At 38.3% G+C, this 15218-nt stretch overlaps 1 protein-coding gene and 1 long non-coding RNA gene across 3 annotated transcripts in view; both read right to left on the bottom strand.

Moving 5' to 3' along the window:
• LOC125240501 overlaps nt 1-12913 on the bottom strand; it is a 50124-nt gene extending 37211 nt beyond the window's left edge. Inside the window, exon 1 of the mRNA XM_048148393.1 lies at nt 12590-12913. Coding sequence (XP_048004350.1) covers nt 12590-12773 — 184 coding nt within the window. The 5' untranslated portion in view covers nt 12774-12913. The remainder of the gene's footprint in view (nt 1-12589) is intronic.
• On the bottom strand, nt 2725-9421 carry LOC125240744. Of its 2 annotated transcripts, XR_007178665.1 has the most exons (5): nt 9292-9421; nt 5013-5391; nt 4435-4564; nt 3850-3987; nt 2744-3399 (listed from the first exon to the last, which is right to left on the bottom strand). It is a non-coding gene; the product is annotated as an uncharacterized LOC125240744 (long non-coding RNA). The 2 variants fall into 2 exon arrangements; XR_007178664.1 differs by lacking the exon at nt 9292-9421 and having other exon boundaries at nt 2725-3399; nt 5013-6133.
• Nucleotides 12914-15218: the final 2305 nt, after the last annotated feature.

Genomic DNA, 15218 nt, shown 5'->3' with positions numbered 1-15218 from the left:
AACAGTGTGCGTGAATACTACTACTATTATTTAGTGCCTAAAAAATCGAAAAAATCAAGGTTTTGTTCTCCACTGTTTCGTTCTCCAAAACCTAACCAATCGTAATCAAATGTTTAAATCTGGATGATAATGATTGTCTGTGTCGGACTGTTTAGTTTTTTGGACAGTCGATGTCAGATTTGAATAGGTACCACGCCTATCTTTGCAGCTGTGTCAAAATAAAATCAAAAGAAGCAAAACAGTCGGACACAATATGAAGTATTGGTAAAAGGGGCATTCCACGAGAATGTCCTGTACAAAATACAATTATTCTAATACTTCTGACAACGCTAAGAAAGCGATTTTGTGCCTGACCATCTTTCATGACTTAAGAGTATTTTCTCGAGCTTCACTGACTTGATTGGAATAGCTGCCTTATATACGTATTTCGTAAAGGATATTCTCGTGGAATGCACTAAAAACCAAGCTCTAACTTAAAAAAAACCAATGAAAGATACAGTCGAGAATATTTGTATGAAGAAATTACTATTCCTGTTTCCTCTTAACTAATACGCACATAAGTTTTCATGAAAACATGTTTTTTAAATCATAAATACAAAATACAAACATTTATTCAGCAAGTAGGCCACAAGGGCTCTTATACACGTCACTAGCCACAGCACATGAAATATACATAATAATATGTTTAAACTTTCAGACTGAAATACATGATAAACATTTACATTACATAACATGAAAAACATTCAGATATAAATAAATACAACAGCCAATACCTGGGTACACTTTAAATTGAAGTCTAGTCTCGATGGAGTTTTAATAAGCTTTATAGTCAGTGATCGGAATAGGCAGAGTACATTTACCTACACTTGGTAGAACATATAAAAAGTAGATTTCCTTACGACATTTTTTTTTTGCGTAACTAACGTCCCGGGAACCTACCGTAATTAATATAGTTCTAAATAGGTCAAAATACACTGCAAACTGACCTAACTCGAAAATAAAATATTAAAAAAAAACGTTAAACTAATGTCCACTAACTTTTTAACAGATAAATAGTTAATTAAAGAAATTTAAAAACCGTGACGAGTGGCGGAAAACAGGGTAGCACGCCCAACTTTTAACTGCCTGTCGGGGGAAATAATTCGTGTATAAGCGAATTTTGGCATAGTTGTAGAGAATGGTGTCTTAATTCACGTACTCAAAGTACTCTTGGGTCGGGGTGGTAATGGTAGTATGGAGGGGAAAAGACGGACAATAATAGTACATTGTACTAACGAGAGTAAGTTGGCTTGCTGGAGCGATTTAAAGAGTCGAGTTAGTAATATTCATACTTCCCGAGTAACGCACAATGTTTTTCATCACACTTGCATTATAAAAAAAAATCTTCCCTGTCCATCTTTTCCTATCCATATTTCATGATCCCAGATAAAAAGTGAACATATTTTTCTTTGTAGAGAATTTTCTGAAGATTACTTGTGTCTTGAAACATTTTTTGCTACGTGGCACAGTTTAAGAAGTATTCACGAAAAACTAAAAAAAAGGGACTTTTTCCACTCCCCCTCTACCCGTTATCTCCACCCAAACCCCCGAGTACTTTGAGAATGTGGATTAAGACACCATTCCCTACAATTATACCAAAATTCGCTTATACACGAATTAATTCCGATGAGGTAGGCTTCGTTGAGTGTGCTAGGGGAGGCCTTTGCTCAGCTGTGGGACACAATATAGGCTGTTAAAATAGTATCTTACGACGTTTTTCAGTACAGATGAGCCTCCGAACGAGACTTCGGAGTCCGAAATTTCGACCTGGCATATAATGAACCACTTCTCGCACTAGTGCGTAAAAAAACCACCATCTGTACTGAAAAAATAGTTAATTGTTTTACAAGGGGGCAAAGTTCTTGTTTAACTGCACGTGCCAATATTGATACTCGAGCAAGCGAAAGATTCCAATATGGCAAAATAGTACATTACGATACAAGTGCGTAAAAAAGGAAGTTCGAAACGAGTAGCGATAAATTAAAACACGACCGAAGGGAGTGTTTTAAATCGACACGAGTTACGAATTTCCTTTTCGCACGTGTATCGTACGACGTTTTTCAGTACAGATGAGCCTCCGAAGTTTAGACCTGGCGTATAATGAACCACTTCTCGCACTAGTGCGTAAAAAAAAACACCATCTGTACTGAAAAAATACTATCGCAAGGAAGTCATTTCGTTTAAAAATAAATATATCTACTCTGCCTATTCCGATTGCTTATAGTACAAGAACTTATTTAGTTAAAAATAGAATAACTAAGGAACTTATAAATTTGGTCTTCTAGTAAAATTTACCGTGTAACAACATGCACTGTCGTCTGTCTAACACAGTCCGTTCTCTATTGGGAAAAGGTGAATTTTTGAGTAGGGCATTGGCGTTTGGTATGGGTATTATACACGTCCTCCCGAGTCAAACAAGACCGGTAGCCACTTTGAACTCCGTGTCCGAAGGGGGAGAGGGGGTCAAAGTATGGAGCTCCTGCTGCTCAGAAAAAAATTCTGGCCGATTAGTTTGAGCTTTTGAGTCAATTTTAGTGTCAGTTTTATGTAACTACTTTTTTAGGGTTCCATAGCAAAATATAGCACAATATTTAATATAATGAATTTTTAGTAGCCACGAAATGCAAACAAATCCTCATATTTCCATATTTTTATACTAATCATGATTTTTAAAAATATTTTTAAAAAGCCTATTTTATTAGTGATCTTTGATGATTCTAATATTTGATGTAAAAAAAATATTGAAAGTACTGCAACGATCGCCATCGCAGCATAGGGGACAGCATAAAGATTTTTAATAATCATTATACTGCGCCCCGAGTGTTACCCACGATCAAGAAGAAGCGACGTGTTAACTTAGGGTATATCTTACTTCCTCCATACTTAATTTTATAAATAATATTTGTTAAGGCACTTGGGCGTGGCGTGAGGAAGTAACAAACACAGTATGCTCACAAACTTTTGCCTTAATAATATTACTGTGATTTTTAATCTTCTTCAATTTAAAAATGAAGCGAACAGTTTACATAAAAATGACACCAAACTTGACTCGAAAGTTCAAAACTAATAGGCCAGAATTTTTTTTCTGAGTACCGGGAGCTCCATACTTTGACCCTTTCGGACACGGAGTTCAAAGTGGCTACCGGTCCTCTTTGACTCAAGAGGATGTATATAATACTCATACCAAACACCATGTCTGTACTCCAATATATATACCTCTCCATACAAGCATGCCCAATAGAAAATGGACAAAACAGTACAAACTGACGTCTCTTGAGTTGGGTCTCAGCAGCGTGTTGAAACCATTACATGTCTCGAAACTTTCCTCCGTTACATTTGGAAATGTCTGCCTTACAGCACCTGTAAAATTTATAAAATGTTAGGAAACCTTTAGATATATTATTTTAAATCAATTTGGACTAAACGCATATGAATAAGTCTTTTGCAAAAACGTCTTTTTTGGCACAAGCTTTTTTATTGCCGACTGTACCTTTCTTTCAACAGTTGTCTACTGCTCTCCGAGATGTTTCTAAAAACCCCTTTTACTCAATGGGGATACGACGTTTCATAACAAAGTTCCTATAACCACCTTTCTGCTCCATCATCAGATCAGCTCCATGATACCATAATATTGCATTGTCACATGATTTACATATGCATGCAAAATTTCAGCTCAATCGGAAACCGGGAAGTGGGTCAAATTTAGCTTCTACGTTTTGACCCAAACTAACACACTAACAAGGCAAGTTGAATAAAAGCTTGTAATAAAAGATGGACATTGCCCTTTATGAAAGGTTCATAAGTACTTACGTTTTAGAACATTCGTCAGTATTAGGGTAGATGATGAAATTGTTTTTTCCCTGTCCAGAAGTCATCCCACAAGATTGGTTCCAAACAGCAATTGATGCAGTCCTGTTCCTTGCCTCCTTCTGTTTGCCTTAGCATATCCTAAAAAGTGAAAAGAGAGTCAGTGTTATTCAATCCATAATTACTTCAGCAGAAACGGGCGATTTACTACAGCAGGGGTCAATTCTCCATACAAAAGCTCTCGACTATTTCCTCCCTGGTTTTTTCAACACAGATTATTATATTTATTATCGTTTATATATGTGTCGGACTGTCGTAGGATAGTCAAAATGGGTCAACAATTAGCCAAAAAAAAAACAAACGGTATGACACAGATTATTTCATTATCATTCAAATCCTCAAATTTCATCCTGATTGATTAAGTTTTAGAGGAGGAAACAGTTGAGAGTGGAACCTCAATTTTTATACTATAAATCTAGTTAATAACACAAACTAGTAAGAGATTTTTGCTATACCCTTTTCAGGGTCCAAATATGTACATATTGTAAAAATTATATGGTATGCAAATAAAGAACAATAGTATATTACCTAAGATTCTCTAATTGAAAGGGGGAGCTCCTTTCCATTTTCGCTCCTGTTGCCCTTCAATGCAGCCCGTGGAGCAGCTGTGACATACTCCATGTTATTATGAGCAAAAGTAACAAACTCATACCTAAAGCTGAAAACATAAAATTAGTTGAATAAATCAGCATCATTAATATATTTACACAAGTAGAAGTAGTTAGTTTCAATTAGATTTGAATGGTTTTCTCCTCATACCATAAAATTTATTCTATATCTAATCTATCTCATATAATCTAATTAACAGGATAACGTTAGATTCTTCACTCCTACGGTTGCGCCTAGATCAGCATACCTAGGGCATTTTATTTCTTAAATAACTAAAAACTAAACCAAACAAACAAACTCGACTTAAATCAATAAATAACCAGAACTGGCAGGCAAGCATGGTCGTGCGATAAATGATAAAACATTAGGCCATCCCATGCTTGCCTGCCTGGCGCTAAGAATAAAACACATGGACGCCTAACGCAAAGTGCAGTTAACTCGATAGAACTCATTTCATTCAAAGAATCCATACAAAACTTAAGAAACAAAATACTTACTATATGATCCTGGTCTGCATTCCGTGGGTTTCCACTCCGTTCTATATGTGACGGTTCTGTGCCAGGTGGGCCCTGCCGTTTTTTGATGTCATCCGACCATCTGCTCGTGGTTTCCCGCCACCTCGGCCACCCAGGCTAGGTCTCCACAGCAATACTAGGCGACCCCATTGATCGTCATCTCTGCGAAAAATATAGCCGGTCCATTCCCACTTGAGTTAATCCTTTTTGCAATGTCGGTAACTTTATTGCGTTGGCGAATATCCTCATTTCGAATTCTGTCTCGCAATGAAATTCCTGGCATCGCGCCCTGATAGCTCTTTGCGCCAGTCTGAATTGACGAATTCTTCCAACAGTCAGCGTCCATGTCTCCACGTGTCCACTAAAGTAACACAATTTTTAAAATACCAAAAATTACTTAAAAAACGGCACGGTGGACGTCGGCAAAAACTAATTACAAAATTTACAAGTCAACAATCAAAAAGGTAAGAAAGATGGCGGACTGGTGGCGCACTCGCAGCTCGCTTGTCGTGGCGTCACAAGGGGCGTCAGGGTTACCAACTTAAATGTTTTACCGCTACTTTTTCGTTTTCGCTACAATCCTTACAAAATTTTATAAAAGCAATACTTTGAGAACGAGGTATTTATTTCATTTATTTGTGTGGTATTTAATATGTATTTAATACGAAATTGTCTATTTTGATTTGATTTCCTAGTAATTAGTCTCATTTATTAGTAAGTATATTTAAAGAAGTACGTTACGTAAAATATGCATGCAATGCAATTAAGAAATAACTGACAAATAGTTTTGATACTTATAATTTTTCCATATTTATTCTTTATTCAATTTTTTTTTAACACGGAGTTTGTACTAACGGTATCTCGAATAAAAGATAACATATTAAATGATAATGAAAGTTGGAATGCACTGCACTGCACATATTATGTGCTGAGCTGTGCAACAATAATAATTATATCAAATTCAAGCACATCTTATAAGACTGGGGCGCTTGGTATGAGCAACTGATGGGAAGGCTATACGAGTACATTACGTTTAGTTAGAAATTGAAACTTTCTGCCCGTACATGGAATATAATACAATCTTATACTTTTAAACGAACAATTCTTGTATATTTATTTATACTGACGATCTCGGAAACCGCTCTAAAGATTTCGCTGAAATTTGTTATGTGGGGGTTTTTGGGGGTGAAAAATCGGTCTAACTTATCCTTAGGTCCGGAAAACGCGAATTTTCGAGTTTTCATGCGTTTTCTTCGCGCGCCATCTCATGTGCAGTAGTTGTACTGTTAAGACAGAATTCTTTCGGTCGATGTAAGTACTATTTATTGCAAACACTAGATGGCGACACAGGTCAAGGCTAAAATGAATAGAAAAATACACTATTTGAGTTTTAATGGCGAAACGCGCGCCATCTCGTGTGGAGTAGTTGTGTTGTTAAGGCTGAGAATTCTTTCGCTCGATGTAGGTACTATTCATTTTTGAACTAGATGGCGACACATGTCAATGATACGAAACAGAACCAAGCGAAGCTCGGTCACCTAGATATTTATATTAATAAGTGACACATTTACACTTTGCTACACCCGTATCAGGGTCCATGTATGTACATATGTATGTGGGCCTATGGGTGTACAGAATGAATGAGGTATGCAAATAAATTCTCTATTCTCTATAATATTTTCAAGTTCCTATGGGTACAAAATATCGTGAGTGTTTTTTTTTTATGTGAACACTTAATGTTATTCTTCACATAATAAAAAATTGTAACCGGTTATGAAATTTGGTCGGTTATTGCATTCCCTAGTCTTAGGCACGCCATAGACACTCTGAGAAATTCATAATCTTAAAAAGATTTGCATCCAACCTGTCAGTTCATACTGACAGAATTTTCAGATTGAACTGACAGGTTGCATACAAAAAAAAAAAAGGTTGCATATAAACCTTTTTTTCCACACTGTGGCGTGGTGTGCCTTAATTTATACATGCAGCTGAATAGGCAGATTTCTAGCAAGTAGTTTTTTTAAGCTGTCACTGTAGTATCTAAGTCATAAAAATAACGAGTTCAAGTTTAATTGGTTTTACATGAAAACTAGTGCCTGTGCTATGAATGCGTCACCTACAGAGCTGAATTTTTTTATTTTTATTTACAACATATCTGTTAAGGGTGCGCGGCTCGCCCACGGTCGTCGAAGTTGCTCGGCAACTTACGTATTTGTATGAAAAGTTGCGTTGCTTCGTGAGCGATCTCTCATATGCATTTCTTATTAAACAGCGTCCATCAGCGACGCGTCGAATCGCATATGAGAACTCGATTCGACACAGTTCGATTCCGCCTTAAGCCTGGCATCCACTAAGGGCACTAAGAACGGCAACAGAGTCTGAAAGAGACAGTCTGAAAAAATCATAATCTGAAAAAGATTTGTATGCTGACACTGACAAATCTGTCAGTGTACGTTTGAACTGTCAGTTATGCATACAGTCTTCATTTCATAATCTTAAAAAATCATAATATTAGCGCTAGGAGGTAGGGCATAGCGAATGATATTCCGCTTTCTGTGGTAGGGCACACGGATATCGTTTCGCTCGAAGCTAGAGCAGAGCCCAACTGGGGAAGTACCTCCGCCTAACAGAAGACCGCAGCCAAATAGCACTAGACCCTACTCATAGTGTTGTGTTCCTGCCGGTGAGTAAGGCTCCCAGAGCTCAACGAGGGTGCGGGGTGCTGACCACGGGAGGACTTAAGGAAATAATTTGTTCCGTCTATTGTCTTTTGAGTCGTTGGCAACCCAAACCCTCCTTTGAACTTGTGCACTCCTTTTTGCTGTGTACTTATACTTAACACAGCAAAGGGGAGTGTACAAAAGTTTCTAATGGGGTGGCAACGCGCATGTGACACTCTTTGAGTTGCAGGCGTCCATAGGTTACGGTAACCACTTTCCATCAGGCGGACCGTATGCTTGTTTGCCACCGACGTAGTATAAAAAAAATGAAATCAGATCGAGTGCAATGAAAATTCATATTATTCGCAATCTGTCAGATCGATCTGAAAAAAAAAACATAATATTAAAAAATAACACGGACAGTTGCGAATTGTATGGAAATCCTTGCACTAGATCTGTCATACAAATCCAAATTCAGATTATGAATTTTTCAGACGGTGGACGCCAGCAGGCTTTCGAGACGGTCAATTTAAGTGTTATGGCTCCTCGATGATTCCGTTCATCCAACTTCAATGTTTAGGATACATTTTTCTAATTTGCCGGCTTTTTTACTGCCGAGATTTGGTTGACCGTCTTTAAACAAAAAAAAATGTTTATAGTGAATTAATACTTTTAATTACTTAACGCTTTTATATCAGAAATGCACAGAACATTGAGAATATTTTGATATCTTTAATTCATGCATTCAGGTTTACCGAGCGGTTTAACTTCAAAAAATTGGAGACCTTTTCATAATCTCCGAAATTTTCCGATTGTATCTGATCTCCGCTAGAGGCTCAAATTCTCAGCAAATCGGAGAAAAATCTCTGAACTGACAACACTGGTCGTGCTATAATTACGTTACAGTGCTGTCAGCATAACAAAAACTCCTTGACGTTTCGTTTTGATTGACGGAATATGTGAAACCATGTAACTCATTTTCAGATTTTACACTCTAGAAAGTTAAAAAGTATTTAAAGTGCATATTTTACCATCACATTGTATTTAGTATCGATTCACTTTAAATGTATATTCTTTCTACAACAATTATTAATGACACAAAAATACTTTTTAAAATATATTATGAAATTTTATGTGGATCAAAACGTAACTCAAAATGTAGTGATTATACAGATCTGTCAGTGTCAGTTTGAATTGTCAGTTTGCATACAAATCTTTTCTAAGATTATGCATTTTTATGACTGTCTGTTGCCGGTCTATAAATTCTCTTTGATGTCCTGAGAGGAAAACCTGCCCGACCCGACAACCCAGAACAGAGCGTCCTGGCGCCGTAGAATAAGGATAGCCGACCCTAGCCCTACATGAAGTGGAAAGAATCAAAGAACAAGAAGAAGACTTGTTTCAGTATTGGTAAATTCACCATTCTGGAAAGCTAAAGAAACACCTGTTGTTTGTCCACCAAAGAAAACCGTACGTAAGTATAAACCATATTCTTTCTTTTAGTATGAATTGTTTATATTGCTAAATACCAGGGACCCGTTTCTCGAAAGACGGGCCACAGGTCTAATAATATAATAATTATTTATTGTTACTTAATCTACCTCTTCTATTTTGCAGTGGATCCTCCCATCATTTGAAGGAAGCAAGTTCTGAGACAGAAGCAAGAGCACATAATTATAAAAGTACAAGTACAGAAGGCTCTGCACTGTCATCAACCTGTCAACGGACTGCATGCAACTTTGAGTTCTATTGTGCAGGGAGACGGTCATCAAACTCTAAGCCAGGACTTGCGGCTGCCGGAATGTATGAAAGAAAAGTTGAGTGAGCCTCCCTGGCAAGAGTATATTTGTAATAATCAGGTAGAACCATCACAAACAGAAGACTTCAAATTCAGTACCATCATTGTTCAACCACAGGATCTATATAAATTTATAAGGGCATGTGGGCCTTAGAGAAAGAGTTGTTAATGTGAAGACTAAATAAATTCAACAAATAAAATCTCAACTATAATACTGTCTTTGGTACACCCGCTACCATCACGTCCAATAGTGAAAGCGCAGTTCAGTGTAAGCAAAGACAGTGTACAAGATATACCACTCACCTATGGCATTAGTGTTACTAGACTACATTAATACATAAAGACTATTTTTCTAAAGTTGTCCAAAAATTTTATTAAAAAGTTGTCGTAACGCCTTATTGGTGTCTCGGAGGACCAAAGAGCCGGTTCCTTCTTTGCTCAGAGGTTGAGTCTGGCAGTGCAAAGGGGAAACGCCGCAAGCATTCTTGGGTCTATGCCAGAGGCAGGGGATCTGAGGGGGGTTTTTTATATTTAGTTATAACCTGCTTGTGTTAGTTTTAGTCTTTAGGGTTTTAAGATTTAATTATAAGATTAGATATATTGTTCGTAGTTGTTCTTGAATAAGCAGTGTTTGTGTGTCTGACTAACGAAAATATAAATTCATATTCTAAACGTCTAAACTTGTGTATAGCTCTGTGTTGTCTTAATAAATCCTATTGGAAACACTGTTGTTGTTCTGATTAGCCAGGTCTGAACATTACACTTCACCATCTTATAAGAGTGCCGACTATTGGGAACCTGAACCTAAATGACAGTAAGGGTCACTTGCACCACCGAAAATCCGAGGTTAACCTTAACCCACCATTTTATATGGAATTTGACAGTCCACTAACCTTGACTTAAGCAGGTGGTACAAGTGGCCCTAAGGGAACGCCATCACACAATGAAGCTAGGAATATATTGCGCTGACGTCCGCGATCGCACGTGCACGACCGACAACCGATAGTTTGCACAATTCAATCTAGGAACATACTACGCGGACGTCCGTCGTAAATCGACCGCGGACGGGGATCTGGACTGCACAATGAATATACACTTAACCGTGCAAACTATCGGTCGACGGACGTGGACATGGCATTGAGCGCATGGACGTCCGATCGAAATCTGGCTCGCTGGATGTTTTGGTGACCGTGCACACTGATCGGTCGCGGTCGATTTACGACGGACGTCCGCGTAGTATGCTCCTAGCTTCAGTGTATATTCATGAAGCTAGGAACACACTACGCGGACGTCCGTCGTAAATCGACCGCGGACGAGGATCTGGACAATGAATATACACCTCACCCAGCAAACTATCGGTCGACGGACGTGGACGTGGCCTTGAGCGCATGGACGTCCGATCGAAATCTGGATGTTTTGTTCCGTGCACACTGATCGGTCGCGGTCGCGGTCGATTTACGACGGACGTCCGCGTAGTATGTTCCTAGCTTGACGCGGTCGATTTAACCGCGACCGCGACCGATCAGTGTGCACGGAACAAAACATCCAGCGAGCCAGATTTCGATCGGACGTCCATGCGCTCAAGGCCACGTCCACGTCCGTCGACCGATAGTTTGCACGGTTATGTGTAATTTCATTGTCCAGATTCCCGTCCGCGGTCGATTTACGACGGACGTCCGCGTAGTATGTTCCTAGCTTCACCCTCGGATTAGGCTGGTTTTACGTCACGCGGGCCGACCGCGCGGAGCGATCCGCACTGGATTTATGTGTTAAGTTAACACTGTTAACTTCAGGGAGCGGTTTAGACTTAGAGTGGCATGGACCGGGTCCGCGCGGACGACAACATCATCATATAAATTGGTCGCGATCCGCGCGGACGGGCCGCGTGAGACTAGTAAACTGCATGCTGGGGATGAATCACAGAACTAAATTCTGTGGGATGAATCTATTGAGTGGTTCGTGATGGAGTCGTTGGATATCCAACATAGGTCTTTCAAAACGTATAGGGGTTTCGAAATGAAATTCGTCCTTGATGTAACTTACCCTTAATACCTACCCACCGAGCAGTAAAAAAACAATCTGAAAAATCTAATATACTTAGCTTAAAACATCTATTTGAGTTCTACATGCATACACTGAACACGCCTACCATATATAGCTATTAGCTGTTATGCAGCACACATAAATACTTATGCCAATTAGCGGTAGATATATAGGTTTATTATTAATTTATGTACATGTTTGATTTTATGTCTGCGAATGTTTATTAAGCCTTAAATGCATGAATTTTTCTTTTAACGAGATATTAATATATGTGATAGACAATGGTTTTCTGACTCTGGGAAAAATAATAAAAAAAATATTTAAGATCGATTTTTATATTAAATCAGTATTAGAAGTTAAAATATATCGTAATTGGTAAGTTTTGTTAAAAAAAAATGACTACTATTAAAAAGTTACACTATTTGTGGAACCTCTATGATAAAATGTTTAAACATAAACTAATTACCAACTCCGAAAAAATCAGCCTAAATCACATACTAAAAATCGCCATCGTCCTGTTTTTTCACACTTTTCCGCCATTTCATCTTAATCCTTAAATAATAAATAGTAAATCATTATATTATTTAATTTATTTAATTGTTTATTAAATAATAATAAATAATGAATAATAATTAAGCAATAAATGTGATTTTGGATAGCTACCTATCGAACCACGGGCCATCAAATATATGATGCATATATGTATACATCACCATGCATTTAAGGGTTAAGCTACAAATTAAAACTAGTTTAACTACATCATCCATTGGTCGAAGATGTGGAGAAACGTGTTTTGGAATTTGTTTTTTTGTTACAATTTTGAATTTAATCACATATAAAGGAGCCACGTATAAAGAGAATAGACTATAATAAATACATTTAATGTAACGAATATCATATGCAATAAATGAGCAAACTACATATGGTGAATCGGACGAACTTGCTAAAATATCCAGAATGGTAAATTCATCTACTGGGCCCGGCGTATTGAAAAACAAACAAATGAGAGTCGCAAGCGCATCGTTGGTAGGTATAATTATATTAATTATATTACTCACCCTTCACCAGCTCAGCGTTCTCAACGTTCTGCGTGACCGAGACGAACTTCGGGCCGATGTGCACCCGCGACGACTTGGTGATGTTCATGGTGGAGACCACGGGCGTCGCCCGCGCCACCAGCTCGGCCGGCGGCATGCTCGCCACCACCGCCAGCTCCGAGCCCTGCTCGCTGGGCTCCCACATCACTCAATCCACGATGACTCACACACAATGTCTCTGCGCCGGTCTCAGAACGCGACTGACTTCACTCCGGCGATAAACATAATCTGCGCGAAACCCTGTTTACATGTGATAATGTTTATTAGTAATTACTTATTGTTTAATGTCTCCCTCGTACTCCGTGAGTGAGTATCTTATGTCTCTTTTTTGAGGATAATTTTGTGAAATAATAAATTACAGTGCGAATAAATGAGAGATCGGCCGGATCGTGAGTTAGTCGGTTCTCTCTAGACCACTGGCCGTAGGCCGGATTTCCCGAGTTGTCTGACGTCAGTCTCGAGGTGGCTCGACCTCGGTGTCAGTACGTTCGTAGAATTGGCCGTTTAATTTTTATCGACCGGTCAACCGTTCGCAACTGTTTGGTGATAATACTGATAACTCTCGTTACAGCTAAAATATGGAACTGATAATAAATATATTAAAATTAATCCCCCTTTTCCCGCTCCATCTCCATTACCCCAATTAAACTTCTTCATGCATCATGCAGTAAATGGTGTTGCGAACAAATACATTTTCGAAAATGGTGTGTTCCGAGTACATTTAATCGGAATAAAGAGTAGTTTTCAAAGACACATACCAACGACTCCTAAAAACGAGTCGACTATGAAACAAAAGTATTGCACGGTTTTGAATAATTTAACATTTTTTTTGCTGTAGGTACCTACCTATTATTGAAGGTCAAAAATAGATTTACAATGAATTGTATTATCGCTACTTTGTTTAAGATAAAGTGGATCAATGTTTGATAAGATTCAATATTAAATTAGTCGCTGTGTTTCAAGCGAGTGTCGTAACTTGATAACTTGATAAGGAAGTCCGCGAATATTTGGCGAGCCTTGAATGTTTTCGGCGGTGCTATAGCAAGGTGATTCCCCGTGTGAGACTGACACGATCATTCTTAACGATTTGCTCCGGTACAAGTATAAGGTAACGGACCTAATCATGGACAGTATCAGATAAAATTTTGCCTATTTTTGATATTTCACTGATACATGTAAAAATTCTACCGCTAAGGGTGTTAAAACTTGAATGTCCTATCCTTCTTTTATATTTCAAGCGTATTCCAGAATAGATACTGCTATTGGTTTTCTCATAGTTAACAGATTAAAACGAGGTGTTTTTTCTCCAGTCATGGACGCCAGGTCTCCAGTAATGGATCCCACATTATGGACAGTGAAATAAGTTTAAAATTTTACTTTTAAACCCAAATAAAATTATTTGCGTTATTTTAACATAGCATTGTGTCTTGTAAATTTCGGTTTCGTAAATTGTTCTTTGTCCATCATAGAAGGTATGCAGTTTTCCGGTTCCAGTTATGGACACTCGCAAAATAACACTTTTCCTTTATATCACTATTCCTCTTCAAACAGTCACTAAATTTAAATACCTGGGACATTGGGTCACAGATACTCTAAGAGATGACGCAGACATAGAAAGGGAGCGCAGAGCGCTGTCGGTGAGGTGTAATATGCTCTCTCGCAGGTTTGCACGTTGTTCCACACAGGTAAAAATAACTTTGTTTAAAACATACTGCCAAACTTTATACACGTGCAACCTGTGGAGTGATTACACTAAAAAAGCCTACAGTGCTCTGCGCGTCCAGTACAATAACGCCTTCAGGGGGATGTTGGGCCTGCCCTGGCGCTGCAGTGCGTTAGAAATGTTCGCCGCCTGGAGGACGGACGGCTTCCACGCCGTGATGCGGAAGCGGGTGGCGTCTCTGTGCGAGCGCGTGCGAGGCAGTACCAACACTCTCCTGAAGGTGATTGCTGAGAGGGTGGACAGCCCTATCCTCACGCACTGGATGTCCTTGCATCTTCAGTCCAATTGTAGCTATACTTTCTACTAACGTATATTTAGTTTAGTTTTCAAGTTATTACTAACATAATATGGATGTATACCACTTTTATACCTTATCTCATGATTATTGCAGTAAGTAAAACTCATACAAGTGTTAGAGTAATTATTTATTAATGCCTTATTTTGATTTATCTTACTGTCATTTATGATGAAAGTATTAAAGAATATCAATTGACTAATAGTAGTCACTGGGTTTCCGCCATGTTGGAATGTTATAAAAATGGCGGACAAGCAGTGACGGGGGCCAGTTCGAGTACAGACGAGTAGTAGTGAAGAAGTCTTGAATTATTTATTGTAAATTGGTTGTTAATATGTTTGTTATAAGTGAATAAAGTAAATGTGATGGTACAAGTAATAGTTTTCATCATCAACCTGGTAATATCCCCAACAGTTCAGAAGTTGGACGAAACAAAAATCGATAAGATTTTTGCCACGCCGCACAAGTGTAAGGTTTTTTTTTTTTTAGTCAAAATAATGTAACGGATTTATTTAACGAAACGTGCATTTAAATTGCTTTGGTAAGTGAGACATGTATTATATTTATTTCTT

Source organism: Leguminivora glycinivorella, chromosome Z (assembly GCF_023078275.1).
Source record: "Leguminivora glycinivorella isolate SPB_JAAS2020 chromosome Z, LegGlyc_1.1, whole genome shotgun sequence".
NCBI lineage: Eukaryota > Metazoa > Arthropoda > Insecta > Lepidoptera > Tortricidae > Leguminivora > Leguminivora glycinivorella.
Note: the sequence above shows the minus strand (reverse complement) of the source record. Positions and strands in the feature narration are given on the sequence as shown.